The 21,383-nt window shown below is 47.7% G+C and overlaps 1 protein-coding gene across 3 annotated transcripts in view; it reads left to right on the top strand.

The window, feature by feature from the left end:
- Positions 1-11,868: 11,868 nt before the first annotated feature.
- HK1 (hexokinase 1) overlaps positions 11,869-21,383 on the top strand; it is a 72,519-nt gene continuing 63,004 nt past the window's right edge. For 2 of the 3 annotated variants that reach the window (XM_069460905.1, XM_069460902.1), the window contains exon 1: positions 14,965-15,128. In XM_069460905.1, the coding sequence (XP_069317006.1) occupies positions 15,066-15,128 (63 nt within the window). In that variant the 5' untranslated portion in view covers positions 14,965-15,065. Of the gene's footprint in view, positions 12,108-14,964; positions 15,129-21,383 lie in introns of those variants that run through there. The other variant, XM_069460903.1, reaches the window with a different exon arrangement.

The following is a 21,383-nucleotide window of genomic DNA, read 5'->3' as shown; positions in this document are numbered from 1 at the left end:
TTCCAAGCAGAGAGTAGCACGTGCAAAACCAGAACCTCCAAAGAGTGGGAAGAAGCTGGGGAAGGCTATGAAGTTGGGGGAGGCTGGGATTGGTTGTCCAGTAAAGGAATTCTATCTCCAGGACCTTGAAGGATCTTCTAGGCTGAGGAGTCACATGGTTAAATTGTTTTCCGTCTGGCAGGCACAAGAAGCATGACGTGGAGGAAGCCTTGGGCACCCAGGAACCAGAGGGGGAAGGGGGGAGAAGTGTAGAGAGACCTACAGAGTCGGAAGTGTGCAAGATCATCTGCTTTGGAACAGAAAGAAAGTACAGTTGACCCTTGAACAACGTGGAGGTTAGGGGTGCCAACCCCTGCACAGTCAAAAGTCCACATATAACTTTTGACTGCCCCAAAACTTAACTACTAATACTAATAATCTACTGTTGACTGGAATCCTTTCTGATAACATAAAGAAGGCTGGGCACAGTGGCTCATGTCTGTAATCCCAGCAATTTGGGAGGCCAAGGTGGGAGGATCATTTGAGACCTGGAGTTTAAGACCAGCCTGAGCAACATAACAAAACCCCATCTCTACAAAAACATAATAAAATAAACAATTAACATATATTTTTCATGTTATATGTACTATATACTGTATTCTTACAATAAAGTAAGCTAAAGCAAAGAAAATGTTACCAAGAAAATCATAAGGAAGAGAAAATATATTTACTATTCATGAAGTAGAAGTGGATCATCATAAAGGTCTTCCTCCTTGCCGTCATCTTCACACTGAGTAGGCTGAGGAAGAAGAGGGGGTTGGTCTTACTGTCTCAGGGGTAGCAGAGGTGGGAGAAAATCTGCATATAAGACCTGCACAGTTCAAACCTCTGTTGTTCAAGTGTCAATTGTATTATAATTCCATTGTTACCAATTTTTTAAAGACAAGTTAATGTCAGTGGCCTTTGCTTGGTCAGCCTTTCAGAAGGTCACTTGTGTCATCCTGTACCCAGGCATCTCACAATGAGGAGGGATCAATAGTGGCCTCCTCGTTTGTTTCCTAGACCACGTTTAGCATATAATGAGGCATGACAGTTTTAGAATTGCTTGGTGGAAGTAGTTTTATGCGTCATGCTATTTGGCTTTAACTAGACTGGCCCTCACAAAATAGGCCAGTGGCGTAGAAAGATTTCTGGCTAGAAACTGTGGGTTGACACTACCATACATGAACAGTGCGAAAATAAGAGCACCAATGATTTTCTGTGATGAACAGCTACAGCATGGGGTTAAAAGAAGACAAAGATCTGATCAGGTAGAATAAGAAGTCAGTCAAAAAATTAACAATTAGCAATTGTGGCTTTACATGTGATATCATTCATGATGAGCTCATCTTTATATGTATACAGTGCCATGAGAGAATTAGCTAATGACACTGTTAGGCCACCACATTTTAAAACAGTTTGTCTTATCTTTATCTCTTTACTTTATTTTCTTATTAAAGTATAATTTACTAGCAGTCAAATGCACAAATCCTAAGTGTCGGCTTAATACGTTTAACACATGTGTATACCTGTACGACTACTGCCCCGTTCAAGACAGAGAACATTTCCAGAGTCCCCCCAAGTCCCCTCAGGCACCTGTCCTGTCAATACTTCCCCATCCCTTGTCCTGAGGTTATCACTATTCTGGCTTCTGTCACCATAAATTAGTTTTTCTGTTCTTAAATCTCATGTAAATATAATCATATACTGTATTCTCTTGTACCTGGTTTTAATGTTTTATGTTGCTGCATGTATCAAGAGTTCATTACATGACTAAAAATAGAAAAAAATTAGCCGGGCATGGTGGCGCATGCCTGTAGTCCCAGCTACTCGGGAGGCTGAGGTAGTAGGATCGCTTGAGCCCAGGAGTTTGAGGTTGCTGTGAGCTAGGCTGATGCCATGGCACTCTAGCTGGGGTGACAGAGTGAGACTCTGTTTCAAGAAAAAAAGAAAAGAGTTCATTCCTACATGATTTGGTATCTAGAAAATCCTAAGATATAGGATGAAAAATCAATTAGAACTAATAAACAAGTTCAGCACAGTAATAGGATACAAGATCAATATACAAAATCAGTTGTACTTCCATATACTTGCAATGAACAATCCAAAAAGAAAGAAAACAATTCGAGTTACAATGGCATTAAAAAGAACAACATACTTAAAAATAAATTTAATAAATGGAGTACAAGACTTTTACTCTGAAAACTACAAAACATCGTCAAAAGACAATAAAGAAGATCTGAATGAACGGAAAGACAAACGATGTTCACGTATTGGAAGACTCAATATTGTTAAGATGGCAGTACTCCTCAAACTGATCTACAGATTCAACTCAATCCCTATCAAAATCCCAGCTAGCTTCTCCTTTTTTTCCTCCTCCCTGCCGCTTTCCCCACCCCAGCTAGCTTCTTTGCAGAAATTGAAAAGCTGGAGCCTAAAATTCACATGAAAATAGAAGGGACCTAGAATAGCCCCAATAATATTGAATAAGAAGAAAGTTAGAGAATTCACATTTCCAGATTTCAAAACTTATAATGCTACAGTAATCAAGACAATATGCTACTGGCATAGAGAGAGATATATATAAATCAATGGACTAAAATTGAGAGTCCAGAAATAAACCCTTACATTTATGGTCTAAGGAACTTTGACAAGGCTGTGAAAACAATTCAATGGGGAAAGAATAGTCTTTTCAACAAATGGTGCTGGGACAACTGGATATCTGCATGCAAAGGAATAGAGTTGATCCCCCACCTCACACCATATACAAAAATTTATTCAAAATGGATCAAAGACCTAAATGGAGAACTAAAATTGTGAAACTCAGGCCGGGCGCGGTGGCTCACGCCTGTAATCCTAGCACTCTGGGAGGCCGAGGTGGGCGGATCGTTTGAGCTCAGGAGTTCGAGACCAGCCTGAGCAAGAGCGAGACCCCATCTCTACTAAAAATAGAAAGAAATGATACGGACAGCTAAAAATATATATAAAAAAAAATTAGCCGGGCATGGTGGTGCATGCCTGTAGTTCCAGCTACTCGGGAGGCTGAGACAGGAGGATCGCTTGAGCCCAGGAGTTTGAGGTTGCTGTGAGCTAGGCTGACGCCACGGCACTCACTCTAGCCTGGGCAACAGAGTGAGACTCTGTCTCAAAAAAAAAAAAAAATAAAATAAAATAAAATAAAATTATGAAACTCTTAGAGGAAAGCATAGGTGTAAATCTTTGTGACTTTGGATTTAGTGATGGTTTCTTATTTCTTTTCTATTTGTTAACCTGCTATGGGGTGAATTGTGTCCCCTCAAATTCATATGTTGAAGTTTCAACCCGTAGTACCTCAGAATGTAATTGTATTTGGACATAAGTTCTTTAAAGAGGTAATTAAGTTAAAATTAGTTCTTTTTTTTTTTTTTTTTGAGACAGAGTCTCACTCTGTTGCCCAGGCTAGAGTGAGTGCCGTGGCGTCAGCCTAGCTCACAGCAACCTCAAACTCCTGGGCTCAAGCGATCCTCCTGTCTCAGCCTCCCGAGTAGCTGGGACTACAGGCATGCACCACCATGCCCAGCTAATTAAAATGAGTTCTTTAGAATGGGTCCTAAACCAATACGACTGGTTTCCCCACCAGAAGAAGAAATTTGGACACATAAGGAAACACAAGGCATGAGCACGGAGAGAAAAGCCCAGATGAAGAAACCACCCATTTGCAAGCCAAGCAGAGAGGCCTCAGAAACAACCAAACCTAGGCCAGGTGTGGTTGCTCACTCCTGTAATCCTAGCACTTTAGGAGGCTGAGGTGGGAGGATTTCTTGAGGCCAGGAGTTCAAGACCAGACTGAGCAAGAGTGAGACCCCGTCTCTACTAAAAATAGAAAAAATTAGCCAAGTGTGGTTGTGTGCTCCTTTACTTGTCCCAACTACTTGAGAGGCTGAGGCAGGAGGACCACTTGAGCCCAGGAATTTGAGGTTGCAGTGAGCTATGATCATGCCACCGCACTCTAGCCTGGGACAGGCTATCTCAAAAAAAAAAGAAAACAACCCAAACAAAAAAATTGTTACAAAAAAAAAAGCATTCCTTTTTATAGCTGCGAAGTATTCCATTGAGTGATATTCTACAATTTGTTTATCCATTTAGGCTGTTTCTAGCTTTTGACTATTACTAATAAAGCTGCTATGGACACGTGCACAAATCTCTGTATGGATAAATAAATCATGGTATATCCACACAATGGAGTATTATATGGCAATAAAAAAGACTGAAGTTCAGGTACATACTACAACATGGATAAACCTTAAAAATGTTTCATTTCTCTTGGATAAATATCTAGGAGTGAAATTGCTGGGTCATGCAGTAGGTGTATATTTAACCTTATTAGAAACAGTTTTGAAGTTACTATAGTTGTAGCATTTTATACTCCCATCTATTTCAGCTACCAAACATCTATTTGTTTTCATGTCTGTTTTAGGTATGATTTATAATGTAAATAATATATTAGTATAATAGTATGCATTGATAATTGTACTATTTTGTTAGTCTATTTGTTTTTTGAGACAAGGTCTCGCTCTGTCACCCTGGCTAGAGAGCAGAGGCATAATCATAGCTCACTGCAACCTCCAACTCCTGGGCTCAAGGGATCCTCCCGCCTCGGCCTCTCAAATAGCTGAGACTACAGGCATGCACCATCACGCCTGGCTAATTTTTCTGTTTTGTGTAGAGACAAGCTTTGGCTTTTGCTCAGCAGGTCTGGAACTCCTGGCCTCAAGCAATCCTCTGGCCTTGGCCTCCCAGAGTGCTAGGATTACAGGTGTGAGCAGCTGCTCCCAGCCAATAGTTATAAATAAATATGCATATTATTGAGATGCATGATCAGAACTTTTCACTGACAGGTTCTTGAACAAACATGTTCCACAGCCTCGGGCTAGGGCAGAGTTGCTTTTGATAAGGGTTGTGTTAGGTTCCTGTGGCTGCTATACCAAATTACCACTAGCCTGGTGGTTTAAGCAACAGACATTTATCTTCTTACAGTTCTGAAGGCTAGAAGTCCAAAATCCCGGTGTCACCAGGGCCGTGCTCCCCTGTAGGCTCTAGGAAAGGATCTTTCTTCTCTTCCGGGGGCCCCACCCCAGGCATTCGTTGGCCTGTGGCTGCAGAACTCTCATCTCTATCTGTCTCCGCAGGGCCTTTTCCTTTTTCTCCTGATGTGGGTCTTCTCTGCTTCTTATCAGGACACTTGGCCTTGGATTAGGGACCATCCTGGGCATCCAGGATGGTCTTATCTTGAGATCCTTAATTACATAGTCAAAGACTCTTTTTTCCAATAAGGTCACATTCACAAGTTCTGGGGGTTAGAATAGGGACATTCCTTTTTGAAGGCACAATTGAACCCACTGTAGGCCTGTCTAGCAGAAAGAATGGGGAAGAGAGGTTGGATATTCAAGAGTTTGTAGGTTTGATTTGTTCTTTTGTTTTGTTTTCTCAAGACACATTTATAGGTCAAACTGATAGGGTTTGGTGACAGATCAGATGTGTGGCCCATAGGAGGGGAGGTTTCCAGTGGGAGTGACAGGGAGATAGTGCTGCTGTAACACTCGTTTCCTAGGCGCTGGCATGGCACCCTCCCTCATTTTGTTCTGGCTTCTGCTCAAATGTCACATCCTCAGAGAGGCCTTCCGGGTCCATCCTGTCTGAAATGATACTCCTACCCTTTATTTGTTCAACCCGTATGTATTAGTTAGGATTAGATTTGGCTGGCAGGAACAGAAACCCCCCAAACAGCAGTTGGGTAAACACAGTGGAATTTTTTATTTTTCTCCCAAATTTTAGAAATCAGCGGGAGTCTGTATGGGGCCGATATGGGCACTTTGGGGACAGGGACACAGGCTCCTATTTTATTCAGTTGTTTTGTTTCACGCGGCTGCCATTCCCAAGGTTATCTCATAATGCACGGTGGTTGCTGGATCTCTGGCCAGCCTGCTTGTATCCGAGCAGGAAGGCAGAAGGAGGGATGACAAGGAACAGGGAAAGCCACACAACAGCTCCCAGAAGCTGTCCTGAGACTCTCACTTTCATCCCTCTGGCCAGAACTTGGTCACATGGCCACATCTAGCTGCAGCAGAGGCTGGAAATGCTGTCGTTATTCTGGAGGGCCTAAATCCAGCTAAAAATGGGAGAATTGATTAGTTTATTGGCACAAAGAGGAAATGGATATTGTGGGATATAGCTGTGTTGGTAGGGCCTGGCTTTATTTTCCTCCTAGTGCCTGACCTAATTTATATTTCATTAGTGATTTGTTTACTGTCTGTCCCTCCCCATCAGAATGTGGGCAGGGACTCTGTCTTGTTCACCACCACATTTCCAGTGACTGGGCAAGTGCAGGGCAGATTAGGTGCTTCACAAATATCTGTTGCATGAATAAATGACAGGGTGGCAAATCAAGAAGGAAAAAAAATGACTATGATGGAAGACACTGAGTTTCAGGTGCCTGTGGGACACAGAGGAATTGATGCTCTTGGTCTTAGGCAGTTGGAAATACAATGCAGGAGCTTGGGAGAGAGACAGGGGCCAAAGCTCTTGATAAGAGTGATTCTTCGGGGAGCGCACTCTGGGACAGACCTACAGCAGACAGTGAGAGAGGACACACACTCAGCCAGCCCAGGGAAATCAAGCAAAGCCAGTGGGGGCAGCAACTGATTCCATACCCCACTCACGGCACCTCTGGTCTTGCAGATCTGCCTCCCTGCTGGGTTTGAGGATGCCCTTTATAAAGCAGCCCTGCAGAGCTGGGATCCACTTGCTTTACAAATCTCACCGAGCTGTGACTCAGTCCCCTGGGGGAAAGGCTCCTCAGTGCGGGTCCTGGGACCTATCTGTGACCCAGGTTTCACTGGACCTGAGTGAAAGAAGAGAAATAAGGACAATATGGAAAAGTGAATATTTTACCTTGTTGGAATAACAGGGAGACAGGCTGCCTTGGCTTGGATCCCAGCTCTTCCAGTCAGTAGCTATGTGACTTTGAAGAAGTGACTTAATTTCCTTGTGACATAGTTTTCTCATCTAAAAAGTGGGGATATCACTAGTATCTACCTCACTGGTTTGTTTTGTGGATAAAACAAGTTAATGTAAGTAAAGAATTTAGAGCGATACTTGGTATATGTACTGAGTTCTACCTAAGCACTAGCTACTGTTATTATAAAGCCAAATGTATTTAGTTTAAAAAGTGACCATTATTTTTTACTTCTCTGGGTTAAAATATCTTTTAATTGGTAAGTTATGGTGATAGGAGATGAAAATTATATATATAATATATATATGTATATATATATATTTTTTTTGTGAGACAGAGTCTCACTCTATTGCCCAGGCTAGAGTGCTGTGGTGTCAGCCTAGCTCACAGCAACCTCAAACTCCTGGGCTCAAGCAATCCTTCTGCCTCAGCCTCCCGAGTAGCTGGGACTACAGGCATGTGCCACCATGCTTGGCTAGCATTTTCTATATATTTTTAGTTGCCTGGCTAATTTCTTTCTATTTTTAGTAGAGACAGGGGTTCTCACTCTTGCTCAGGCTGGTCTCGAACTCTTGAGCTCAAACGATCCACCCGCCTCCACCACGCCAGGCCGAAAATTACAATTTTTAAAAAGATCCTTCCTTAACATTCCAAAACTCCTGAAGGCGCCAGAGGAGGGGGAAAAATACATACATACATATATATATATATATATATGAAATCCTTCCTTAGCAAAATAAAAAGTGAGCACCTAATTTTTGTTTGTATGTTTAATTTACTGGTCTGTGAAATCCCACGGCCTAGGAACCCTGCCTAGGTGTTGGCATGGACTCTCTGTGTGAGAATTTCACAGTATACCTTGGTGCTAATTCTAAGGGCAGGATTAGAAATCTTTTGCTGGCTCCCTGAGGGCTGTTATTGGGGCAGGGGGCGATGCTGGGAAGATCTGTCCCAGGAAACTCGGGGTAACCAGCAAGCTGATCTGAGATTGCTCTGGTCCAACCAGATCTGGGCTTCCTTTGGGGAAGGAGTGAGATAAAGATGCGTGAGATAAAGAGCTAGTCTGAAGCCTGGGCAGTTGGCAGTCGGTTAACTCTTCTTCCTCCAGGCATGCATAGGCGGCTTGTCTGGGTCGTAGGCAACTGAAAAAGTATGCAATGTCTAGAAAGTGACAGTGTGGGCTTTCCTCGGCTCCCCTGAGGGACTGTCATTCCCAAAGGGAGTAGAAGCCTCTGTAGGGGCCAAGGGGAAATTCCCTTTGCCCTCTGAAGGTTTGCTGAAACATCAACTGACAAAAGGCAGGTTAATAATAGACAAGGCACACAAATTTATTAACATGCATGGGAGGAACCACAGAGTGATTTATTTCCCCAGCCCTGCACTGAGGTACAGAAGCTTATCCAGCCTCCTTTCAGAGCAGAGGGGGAGATGGGAAAGGTCGGTAACACCGTGGAGGGGCGATGGATTACCAGGGAGAATGAATGGATGGGGGGTGGGGGATGGAGATTAACCTGTCGGTGGCTCTCTTTGGAAAGTGAATGAGCCTGAGAGACAGACACGATCTTGTAAGAGGTCCTTTCAGGTGTGGTGACATTCTTCAGTCTACTCTGCATTAGATCATGAGATAACTGAGAGGAAGAAGGAAAAACAATTGTTTTCCTGGGGGGTAGGTGGCTGTGGGGGGGTGTCCTTTCGTTTGGTCTTTATGTAGAGAGGGGAAAGGTCTCTTCCAGTGTTTGTTGATCTAGGCCTAGGCTGCGGGTTAACTCTTGTTCCTCCAGGCCACAGTTCTTTTTTAAATTTTTATTTATTTCTTTTCTTTTTTTTTTTTTATCCTTTTCTTCATTCTTTCCTTTTCCTTTTTTTTATTTTTTTTTAATTCTTTTTTTTTTCCTTTTGTTTTTGTGGGGCCGCAGTTCTTTATGCATAGGGGGCTTGTGTGGGTCACAGGCCACTGAATGAGGATGCGATGTCTGGAAAGGGACAGTGTGGGACTGGGCTTTCCTCGGCTCCCCTGACGGACTGTCATTCTGAAAGGGGAGTAGAGTATTTATTTCAAAATACTCATTATTCCAGGGAGCTAGAAATATTTGGGAGGGAGATATTTTGATTTCCTTCACTTCTCTGGGACAGAAGCTGAGAAAGGTGGGCTTAGGGGTCAGGCCCTCTCTGAGCCAGGTGGACTTTCAGAGTTGAGCAAGGGGAAGGCAGGCGGGAGCCTTAGGATACCTGGGGGGGCTGGGGCTTGGGTGAAGCAAGAGAGGAACCTGGGGCACCAGATTCAGCTGCAAGATTTAGGCCGGGCGCGGTGGCTCACGCCTGTAATCCTAGCACTCTGGGAGGCCGAGGTGGGCGGATCATTTGAGCTCAGGAGTTCGAGACCAGCCTGAGCAAGAGCGAGACCCCATCTCTACTAAAAATAGAAAGAAATTATATGGACAGCTAAAAATATATATAGAAAAAATTAGCCGGGCATGGTGGTGCATGCCTGTAGTCCCAGCTACTCGGGAGGCTGAGACAGGAGGATCCCTTGAGCTCAGGAGTTTGAGGTTGCTGTGAGCTAGGCTAACGCCACGGCACTCACTCTAGCCTGGGCAACAGAGTGAGACTCTGTCTCAAAAAAAAAAAAAAAAGATTTAAATGTTGCCCCCTGGCCCCTCTCTTGCTTCATCCTGACCCCAGCCCTGATACCTGAGGCCTTTCACCGGTAAAGTCCAATCATTAGGAGCTGAAAACTTAGATGCCACACAGGGGCCAGTCAGCAGTGTACATCAGTGAATCAATCGGGAGGGCTGGCTGGAGCCCCCCTGCCCTGTCTAAGGGGGACAGTGGCTGCTCAGCCCTAGCTGACTGTAGCCATGTGATCACTGGGCCCTGTGTGGCTGGACCTTAGATTCCAGAAACCTAGATTTTTTTTTTTAAGTTCAAAATATTAAGGAGGTACAAATGTTTCCGGTCACATGGATTGCTCTTGTCATGCTTGAGACATGGCTGTAAGTGTGCCTATCACCCAAATCATGTTCATTGTACCCATTTGGTAGGAGACACCTAGATTTTTATAGCGAAATTTGCTAATTTTTAAGCGTTAGCCCATATTTTTTTTTTTTTTTTTTGAGACAGAGTCTCACTCTGTTGCCCGGGCTAGAGTGAGTGCCGTGGCATCAGTCTAGCTCACAGCAACCTCAAACTCCTGGGCTTAAGCGATCCTACTGCCTCAGCCTCCCGAGTAGCTGGGACTACAGGCATGCGCCACCATGCCCGGCTAATTTTTTTGTATATATATATTTTAGTTGTCCATATAATTTCTTTCTATTTGTAGTAGAGACGGAGTCTCACTCTTGCTCAGGCTGGTCTTGAACTCCTGACCTCGAGCGATCCACCCGCCTCGGCCTCCCAGAGTGCTAGGATTACAGGCGTGAGCCACGGCGCCCGGCCAGCCCATATTTATAAAACATCAAGTGGGCCAAAATAAGAGATGTAGGCCATGGTTTTAGCTTTGCAGTTGCCAATTTATTGGCCTTATTGTGTTGCTGGGGGCAGAACTTTGAGTAAAGGAAAGAAAGAGGAAACGAGAGGCTGAGAATGTGATTTGGTTTTTTTTTTTTTTTACAACTTCAGCCACTCCAGGGGCTGGGGCGTCTCCTCACCAGCCTTCTCACACAGGAAGCAGAATTCTCTGCAACTCGGATGGGAAAGTCACAACGAACTTGTATCCCATTGTGCTCTGGATCTGCAGAACCACTAGGAGCCTGGAGGAACGGTCTTCTGCATGTCCAAGACAGGCTGCTAAAGAGATTACAGGCCCATTCATTTTAGAAGTTTCTTCCAGATGTTCCCATGGGAAGTTAGGGTCTAACCCAGTGGTTCTCATTCCTGGCTGCATCTGAGTTTCACCTGGGGAATTTTTAGAAAGTGGTATTTGGACTACACCTCAGATCAATTCAGGCTTGAAAGTCAGCATTTGTAAAAGCTCTCCAGGTAACTCTTGTGCAGCCAAGTTGAAAATCATTGATCCAACTAACACAAATGCTAGGTCAGAATCCCTTCCCGGGCATCTCTTCAAAGACAGGCTGTACATGTCGGTCCCATAGTGTCAGGATTCCAAGATATTGCAGAGGTTCAGGCACTGGCCTTAATTTTTCTTTTTCTCACTCTTTATGAGACCTTAAACAAGCTCTATAACCTCCATACCTTCATTGATTGATTAAGTGTGCATAATGATATTTGCCCGTCCAACCTCACCAGGCTGTTATCAGGAGAAATGAGGCAGTAAGTGAGAAATTGCTCTGTGAACTGTCAATGTTATGCAAACATCATTGCTATTATGAGTATGCTCCCAGGGGCTGGAGGGACAGCTTTTACCTGGTGGAGGGCATTTCTGGAGTAACATTCCTAGTGCCCTCGGTCAGATGGGAATGAGTGCAGACATTCTGACTTAGAATGAGCCTGCATTGTCTTATAGGTGGGTGTGTTTCACGGGGCAGCAGCCTGACACTCTCTGGTCCCCACTCCCGCAACTTTACAAGAGGAACCACAGTAAATGAGCAGAGAGTTCAGGGGCCTTGAAGGAAAGGGGCCATCTGGTGAGTGAGGGAACTAAGGACTCCTGTGGGTTGAGGTGTCTTTGAGGGTCCAGGGAGTCATGATCAAGGGTGCTTTGCTGGGCTCTAAGAGCAATGGAACAGTAAAAAGAAGCAAAATCATAAGAAAATGCACGTGGGGATCATTGGTATGATGGCGAGGGGACTCAGCAGTGCAGCATGGGCTCTGGCGTCAGGAAGCTGTCTGATTGGGGCAGATAGGACCAGCCCCCGAGAAGACAGTCACCCATATCAGGCAGGCAGTCATGACTCAGTGTTACTTATCTGAGGCCCAGGCAGCGTGAGGGGGTGGGGTGGGATGGACAGAACACTGGGTATGAGAACTGGGTTTGAGTCCCAGCTCCAAACTACCCCAACCTGACCCTGGGCAAGATGGCCCACCTGCTTCGTCTCAGGTTCCTTGTTTGGAAAGAAGAGTCTTGGTGTATAGCTAGATGGACTCTGAGCACAGTCTGAGTTTGCCCTACAGAAGCGTTGACACCTGGGAGCCTGGGGTGAGTAGCTGTCAGGGAAGGCTTTGAGAAGGTGGGTGAGCTCAGCCTGAGGTGAGAGGGGACACTTGGTCAAGTGGAGGCGAGCGGAGAAGGCAGGACAAGCAAGGGAACATGAGTAGGGCACACATGGAATGGACTCCGGACTTAGTGGGGCCAAGGACAGTGGCAAATGGCCTTGCTGTGGCCAGGGGTGGAGGAAGAGATAAGTAGGGAAGAGCGGAGTCAGATTACAGAAGGCCTCAGAACCAGGCAAAGATGTTTAAATTGGCTGTCTCAGGAAGGAGGGGGTCATGAAGGGATTTGGGGCAGGGTCATGATATGATTAGGCTGCTTTTTAGCAGGATTAATGTGGCCTGGAGCTAAGAATGACTTGGATGGCCAGAAGCCAGGAACCAGGGAGGACAGCTAGAAGGCTCTTATAATATTTCTGGCACGGGGAGATGAGGCCTGTGGGTTGAGAAGCAACAGCGGGTCAGACCTAGAGATATTTCTCAGGAAATATTGATAGGTCTTGGGGCCTGGTTGCATTCAGGGGGTGGGGAGGAATGTGTCACCTTGAGAAGCTTCTGTCTCAAAGGCCAGGGAAGAGAAAGGAGAGGCAGCCTTCCTTCCTGCAAACAGAACAGCTCAGCGGGCCTGGCTATTAGGAGTCAGCTTCTCCTTGACTTCAGCTCAGCAGTTGTAACAGGGGCTGGGGGCTGGGTTAAGGGCCACACTCCTGCTCCTGATCACCCACAGGGCTTGCCAGGTCCTGGCTAGGTGTGCAAGACAGAGTACTTAGCAAAACGGAGCTTGCAGCTTTGTAAGCTTGGCAGAATCACATTGGCAGGATTCATCAAATGGGTTTAGAGAACAACCATCTTGTTCTCATTCTCATGGCTAAGAATTTCGCTTCTTAGCCATGGAGATAGTGCAAGTGTTTGATGTGTGCGAGAAAATCTCTCTGTTCTTGGTTTATAATTAGTATCCAGGGGCAGATTCAGGTTTTGTGGGGCTTGCAGCTTAAATAATTTGGGGGGCTGTCTTTGGAAAAGAATCTAAATATAAATATACACATAGAAAATTGCTAGGCCCTCCCAGGGCCTAGAAAAGGGGGAATGTGAAAGACCCTGAAGCTTTAACCCCATCAGTTTCCCAATCAATTCTATGACAGTACCTACCAAGTGTATATTATGTACAAGTATTTTATTTATAGTATTTCACAACAACCAAGGGCTGGGCATTAGTACCTGTATCTTAGGGATGAGAAAACAGGCTCAGAGAAGTGGCTCGGTATGCCCCTCTGCACAGGCCATAAGGCAGGGGTGGGGATGCAAGGTGTCCAGAGGGCTCTGGCCTCAGGACTGCATCTAAGGGCCTTTTATTTGGTAACAGCAGCTGTCAGGCCCCTGGGGGTCCTGAGGAGGGCTGTCCCGCACCTAAGCCACATCTTCCCTGATTTGACTGTACCTTTGCTAGGCTTGGCCAAGGGCCAGGGGCTCCCAGGACCCACGGCTGGAGTAGAGGTTGGGGAGTTTGGACTCTGGCCATCTCAACGCACAAAATGGTGCAGACTTGGTCCCAGGAACGTGGCCTATTTAGGCAGGGGGCCTACATACAACTGGGTGAGCATCGGCTTTGGAGACACACAGACTCAAGCTCTACTCCTGGATCTACAATTTCGTGGTTGTATAAAGCCCAACGAGACTGAGGCCTCACTGAGCTTCAATTTCCTTACCTGTTGAATCAGAATAGTAACCACTTCTTTGCATTTTGGGCTCATTACATGCTATCTTGTAAGGCACTAATAAAGCTCCTGGCGGCGTCTGGCACACAGAAGCAATTAATCTAAAGCTGTGATCTGTCCTATAGCAGCATATACACCTCCATTTCCGCACCTCCTCTCCTGGCCACCCCCTCCAACCCCAGCTAACTTCCCTTGGGGAAGTGAAAAAGATAGCATCTGGGAGAGGTGCCTGAACTGTGCCCCAGGCCCCAGTAGGCCTGGATGCCCAAGAGCTAGCTGGAGGCCCGCAGGATGGGGACAGGCCTGGGCCTGCGGTCCAAGTCCCGCCCAGCGGGCGTGCGCCCTCAGGGACCGCCGCAGGAGCCTTTGACACAGGGGGCGGGCGCTCTAGAGTGCCGATGTGGGTTTAGTAATAAATATTCGCCAGCCGGAGATTAGGCTGGTCGGGCCGGGATGGGTTGATGGGTTTTAGCGGTTAAGGACTCAGGTGGGGCGCCGCACTGGACCCGCGAGAGCCGGCAAGCGCGGGGACCTGGGTGCAAGGACTTCGTAGCCTCCAGGCTCCCGCTTCCGCTCGCTTTCCACGCCCACTTCGGAAGCCCCCTCCTGGCGCCTCTCCATCCGCGGGACTCCTAGGGGCGAGCCCTAATTTCCGAGAAGGGGCCCACCCGCTCGCCCCCTTGGCTGCCCCATCCGGCAACAAGCCTTCGGGGCCTCTTGTCCCGCTGAGCCGGGCGGCACCTCCGGCCCACGCCCCGTACCTCCCCGCCGGCGCCTGTCCACCCTCCCGGGCACGGCGTCGCCACGCGTGACGGTGCGCGCCGGGGAGCACTTCCCGCCCCGCGCCGGTTCCCTACGTGGGGGACGTGCAGGGTGATGCCGGACCCCGGGGGATTTCGCAGCGTCGCCCGCCCCCCTTCCGGTGCGGGAGGGAGCAGCCGCCGCGCCCCCCTTCCCCTGCCCGGACGCCACCGCCCGGCGCTGCAGAGGCGCGCGGCAGCCAATGGGCGCGGAGGAGGTGGGCCGGCTGGCGGCTGTCACCCTCCCTGGGACGGGAGCGCGGAGACTGGGAGCGCGCGAGCCGCCGCCACGCCCCGGGCCGAGGGGGAGGAGCCGCGGGAGGAGGAGGAGGAGGAGGAGTCGCCGAGCAGCCTCCAAAGGACCACTTCTCGCCCCGGCTGCGGAAGATCCACCGGCTCCACGCCTGCCGCCCGGCACCCCCGACCGCCAGCATGATCGCCGCGCAGCTGCTGGCCTATTACTTCACCGAGCTGAAGGATGACCAAGTTAAAAAGGTGAGCCCCCGTCCGCAACGCTGCCGGCGCCCTGGCCGCAGCCTTGCATTCCCGCATCCGCTCGCCGCCGCCAGCGCCGCCGCCTCCATCCTCCCGCGCCCGGCCTTGCCCAGGCCAGCATCTGGTTGGACTGCGGGCGCGGGGAAAGCTTTTGCCCTTGGATTCTCCCCGGCATTGTCAGTGTGTGTGTGTTTGTTGCGGGGATGGCAGGGCGGAAGACCCTCGAATCTGGGCTGCTTGCTGCAGTGTCCTTGAAACTGGCCGTGGATGTCAGGTGGGTCCCCGGGCCCTGTGGGGAGGTGGCCGGGTGGGGGCCGGCGGGCCAGTCCACGGGGCCTGTTCGTGAGGGTCCGAGCGCCGTGGGCGGAGGTGTGATCACGGCGATGCTGGGGAGGTGAGCGAGCTGCAGGCGGGGGTGCTGGCTGGAGGCCAGGCATCCCATATCTGGGGTTCTCGGGCGGAGGACGTTGGGTGCTCTGGAGAAGCTGTCACCTGGACTCTCTCAGCTGTTGCAGCTGCTCCTTAATCTGAGGACAGGGTGACCGGCCCGGCTTCCCGGAACGGGGAGGGGCGCGGAGGCCGCCGGAAACTTTACTCATAGGCCTCACGTCTGGAGCGGCACGTCTGAATGGAATTTTTTATTCCTCTTAAGCTGTAATTTCCAGCCAGCCTGGGAGCTCCAATAAGAGACTCGGTCATTTGAGTCGTGTAGTGGCCTTTCTGTGTATGCTTGTGGCGTGTGCGTTCTTGCACTTGGGCGCATCTTCCTCCCCTGAGGTGCTGGTGCCTTTAACATCTGCCAAGTGTAAGATACTCTCCGCGGATCTGAAAGATATCTCTCTCCCTTCTGCCAGCCTTGGCTACCGTATTTTTAAAGAAACAGCCTAGCTGTAGGGAAAGATGCCTGTTTTATCAGTGCCAGGTCTGACACGGGCTCTGGGTGGTGACGTTGTTGCTGGGGTTAGCTGGGATGGACCGACAAAGTCAACCTGACTTTGGAGTTCAGACAGGGAAAGCTGCCTACAGGTGAGAAGCAGAAGTGACTGGCCTTGATTTTCTGCCCTGCAAGTCACAGGATATTCTGTTCTTTTCCTGTCCACCTAAGACGACTTTCTCATCTGGCACCATAGGACACAGGCCTACTGAGAGCAGTGACCTCATCAAGGTCACCCAGCAAGTTAGAGGCAGAGCGAGGGTGGGGACCCAGGTCTCCCAGCTCCTCTACCCTGGAACTTGAATGAAGCTCCTCCTTGAAATCAGCTGAGGGTGAGGGAGGTGCTGAAAGACCAAGCCCCTGGGGACACTCTCCTATGCTGGATCCTGTGCTGGGTGGGGACCAGGAGTGAGGTAGTCAGGAGAGAGACATGGAAATCTGACACCATCCTTCATGGCTTTAAGTGATGACTCTGGGTTGTTAAACCATGGGACTCACACACTTACTCCTGTGGAACACCCTTGGAACTTCCCTCTGGCTACTAACCTCCGGGAGCTGTGTATGCCAACATGTGCATTTCATGAGTTTTCTTCAATGGTGTTGTGCATCCCTGGTGTTCTTCCTGTTGGAGCAGGGAGACAGTCCTTCCAGCATGGCCGGGCATGCTGGAACAGGCCTCTTTAAGCCAAGAGGAGTTTACTGCCCTCCTGCAAATGCTATCCTCTATGGCTGGAGAGCATTCCGCTATGGGGGTCAGGTGGGGCAGGTGGGGCAGGTGGGGCAGGCAGGGTGGGAGCCTGGATGACCTTGTAAACCTTAAGCATCCACACCCACCACCACCTCTGTGACTGCTGGCTGCTCACTGGCCGGTGGCCTGTGGCCGCTAAGTTGAACTGAGGTTTGGACTGCACTCAGTGGGACAACTGTTTTATCAGACACACAGTGTCTGTTGGCCCCAGAGTCTTCCACTACTCAGTGGAAGTCACCCTCTTCCACTGAGGATGGCCTGATTCACATCTTTCGATGCACATTCTATCTACCAGACCCTTGTAGGTATCTGAGTGTGTGACTTCTCATTCAGTTATAGCCCTTCTCATTCTGAGATGGTGACTTGGATATCCCTTTCCTCCTCTAGCCCCAGAAGCTTGCTGGAGGAGGGTCTTGAGGCCAAAGCTTCAACAAGATAATATTATTTGTCAAAGAGATTCTTAAAAACAAGCTGCTTGCTAGCATCTCACCAGGACTTCCTATGCCACTTACTATGGGGAGAGTGGGTGGATTCCTGCTAGAGGATCACCTCAACCTGCATGATTGGTTGTGTGGCACTGCCATTCTTGAGTGTGATCCCCAGGAATCTTCCTGGGCCACCTGAGGACAGGCACACAGTGGACACTTAACTCCAGTGACCTGGTCAGCTTTCACCACTCCTGGGTGTGCAGAGGCTGGGGGACCACATCTGCTCTCCTGGGGCCCAGTACTTATTAGAGACTAGCCTTTCCCAGCTAACACTCACCCTGGGAAGGCTGAGTGGGGGTGCATGATTCCCCGTTCCTCCTGTGGGCTGGGCCCTACTGCCCCCAACCTGATGGGGACCCAGTGAGGATGTCCCTCCCACCCGGCATAGGCGGCCATGATGATTCAGCCCTCCAGCCCTAGGCAGCCTCGGGGCTCTGGAGACAGACCTGGTATCCCTCATCCATCATCTTGCTCTCAGGCCCAGAGGCAGGAGGAGGGAAGATAGGGATGTTTTCAAAAGTGATCATTAAAGGGTGTCATTTGTTTCCTCATTGCCTAAAAGGCACATCAGTAATTCAATCTTATAAAATACATGCTGAGTTGAAACAGTTGGAGTGTCCGGCTTCCCAGTGTGGAGCCCCATTGTCCAGTCTGTATCTGCATAATATAGGTTAACAGGTGCTGTAAACAGGGTGTCCTGGTATTAGGCTGAGCTAAGCACAAAACACGTATTTTCCTTTCACTCTTCTAGTGCTTTTAGGAGGAAAAGGAGGCACATGTGTGCTTGTGAAGGATTCCATTCATTAGAATCCTAGACATCTGCTAGTTCTGCAGCTTGAGACTGGGTTTTTTGACCTTTAAGTAACTTTTAACATGCCTCTCATCTTGCCAGCTTCTTCCACTCGTTTTTGCCATTAGGAGCCTGGAGGAGGGTGAAGGATTGCTTAGTGCTCTGTTTGTTTAGAAAAGGAAGATGGGTCCAGGAAAGTCAGAACTTGGCCTCCCAAGAAAGGCTGGACTTCCTTTCCTTTCCTCCAGGCTTATCAGAATGGTGCACAAACACGCCAGTGGATTTTCTCTGGGTGGGAGCCCCAGAATGCTAAGTAATTTCCACTAGCAGGTGAACCAACAGGTGTGATTTGTCCAATGGCTAAACCCAGGAGTCCTTGAGTACTTGGCCCAGGAAGACAGGGGAGGGGTATCCTTAGCAATTAGAGGGCTGCTCAAGGTCCATTTTCTCAGGGCCCATGTGTCTCAGCTGCAAAAGCAAGCATTAAAACAAAACAAAACAAAACAATCCCCAAATGCCCATTCTTATTGCTCAAGGGGGGTGAGAGTTAGAAAACTATGAAAAATGTCTCTCATACCTCATGATTCTGGTGTTGTACAAATATTCAGTGAGAGCTCCTTGGGCAATCTTTATTTGCATAATCCCTGTCTCTCTACCTTAGATGTTCCTAGGGTTTCTCCCCAGGAGAAGCCGCATCACTTCATCTGGTTGGATAATTTGGTAATGTCATGCAGGAATGAACTGGGCAGCCGGGGTGGCTATGAGGCGCTTCCACATCTGGCCACACTGCACACTGCTCCCACGCTCCTGCTGCTCTCCGGAGAAGGCATGGGCCGCTTTCCCCTAAAAAGACTGATTTGGCATGACCGGAACCGTCTCTGTGTGTCTACAGTCAGGGATTCCTGGAGGATAGAATTAGCCACTGGAGTTGGCTGAGCATACTGCAGGAGGCTCTGGGGAGACATTGGATAAGGAGAGGCAGTCATCCACCTCTGAGTCCAGGAATCAGCTGTGGCCAGACAGCTGACACCTGCTTATTGATTTGAGGGCCCTTAGAATCAAATCTGATCACCAGAACACAATCATTTCTTTAAAAAGTGCTTGAGTCCTTTATTGTGCACAGAGTACTGTTCTAGGCTGGGGCAGCAACCATAAACCAGGCAGAAATGGTCCCTGTTCTTGTGGAGCATAAATAGTTATTTGCTGTTATAGTATGTGCAAAGCATAGACTCCTGTGAGGGCATGGACATGCAGGGGGGTGTGGTCAGACCTTGGGTGGAATCACTAGCTTAGGAACTGCTTAAAGCCAGCTCCAGATGTTAGCCCCTTAAGTGCTTCAGGAAGCTGCCCCACCCCCAGTCCTGGGGATATGGCGAACATTAGTCTGGTTGGGGTAGCAGGACGGCTGCCCGCTGCCTTCCAGCCTAATAAACCTTAACAGCAAGATCTTATGAAGCCACTTAATGTACACTGGGTTGTGTTTATTGTATCTGATCTTAAAGAAAAATAGGTAAAATTTTACTGATTGATAGGTTTTTATTTCTGGAAATGACATTGACTTCTGGTAAATACTACAGATGGGGATATTATATTTAGAAACTTTGTAAGGTGGAGTCGAATGGATAGTAACCAAAATGTGATTTTGCTTTCTCTTTTAACGGTTTGTTGTGTCTGGGCATCCTGAGACACTTCACTGGTGTCATATCAGGTGTCAATTATATATGTAATTGAGATTACATTCTAAATGTTTTATACACAGTGCATATATGCTTTCATTTGATCTTTCAAAAACCTGGGCAGGTTGTCAGGGCAGGAAGTATTATTCTGTGCTTCCTAGTGCAGCTCCCTCCCCAGGGCATTCTGCTCCTGCCTGTGTCTGCAGACAGAAGGCAAGAGATTTTATTCCCCATTTAGAAACAGGGATTGGAGGCTCACCCAGAAGAGATAAGCAATTTCCCAAGGTTGAAAGACAATCAGGAATGGGATCCAGAGGGCTCTTCTTGCTCACCCTGCTTCTTTCCTTTAGGGGAAAAAAATCCATTTTTGTTTTTAATGGTTTACCCTGGAACCTGTATTTTAATTCTCTCCCCTCACCAATCAATAAATATAAGAGTTAACTTTTTATTATGAAATATTCGAGGCACATTAAAATACTGAGGTTAACATAACAAACACCTCTGTTTCTACTACTTAGCTTGAGAAATTACAGACATAATTACAATTTCTTTTTTTTTTTTTTTTTTGAGACAGAGTCTAACTCTGTTGCCCAGGCTAGAGTGCCGTGGCGTCAGCCTAGCTCACAGCAACCTCAAACTCCTGGGCTTAAGCAATCCTCCTGCCTCAGCCTCCCTAGTAGCTGGGACTACAGGCATGTGGCACCATGCCCAGCTAATTTTTTCTATATATTTTTAGTTGTCCGGCTAATTTCTTTCTATTTTTTTAGTAGAGACGGGGTCTCGCTCTTGCTCAGGCTGATCTCGAACTCCTGAGCGCAAATGATCCACCCTCCTTGGCATCCCAAGTGCTAGGATTACAGGCGTGAGACACTGCCCCCGGCCTAATTACGATTTCATTGCAAACACAGTGGAAGCCTCTTTATGCCATCTCTGATCCAATTCTCCCCCCTCAGAGGCAACTTCTCTCCTAGATTTGATGTTTATCATTTCTGTTCATGTTTTTGTGCTTTTATTACATATGCATATGTCTATAAACAGTATATAGTATTGCTTTATGTGGGTTTAATCTTTTGTAAATGGTGCTATACTGCATATATTCAAGCCATGTGTGGTTTTGCTTTGTATGGTTTTAAACTTTTATAAATGGTGCTGTACTATATGTATCCTTTTGCAACCTGTTTTTTTTAGCTTAAACGTTATATTTTGAGATTTGTTTTCATGTTGATCTGTGTAACTCTGTTTCATGAATTTAAACTGCTATGTGCTCTTACATAGTTTAAATATCCACAATTTATCCATTCTTCTTGTGATGGGCTTTAGTGTTTCTAATGTTTCAAATGACAAACAATGGTGCAGCGACCACCCTTCAGCACACGAGCAAGTTTCTCTAGGCTCTAGGCTGTGTACCTAGGGCTGGAATTGCTAGGTGGAAGGGTGTGTGTATCTTCCCATTTATGGATTTTGCCAGATTTCTTCCTTTGTGAATGCCGGTTCACACGTGTGTGCAGGTCGCTGGTGTTCCACACCAACCCTTGGTGTGATCAAACCTTTACAAATTTGTAATAGATAATTTTTAGAGTCTGTTTCCTTCCTCAGTCATTTCCATTCACATCACTAAG

Source organism: Eulemur rufifrons, chromosome 28, assembly GCF_041146395.1.
Source record: "Eulemur rufifrons isolate Redbay chromosome 28, OSU_ERuf_1, whole genome shotgun sequence".
Lineage (NCBI taxonomy): Eukaryota > Metazoa > Chordata > Mammalia > Primates > Lemuridae > Eulemur > Eulemur rufifrons.
The sequence above is the reverse complement of the archived record's forward strand: the minus strand, read 5'-3'. Positions and strand labels throughout refer to the sequence as shown.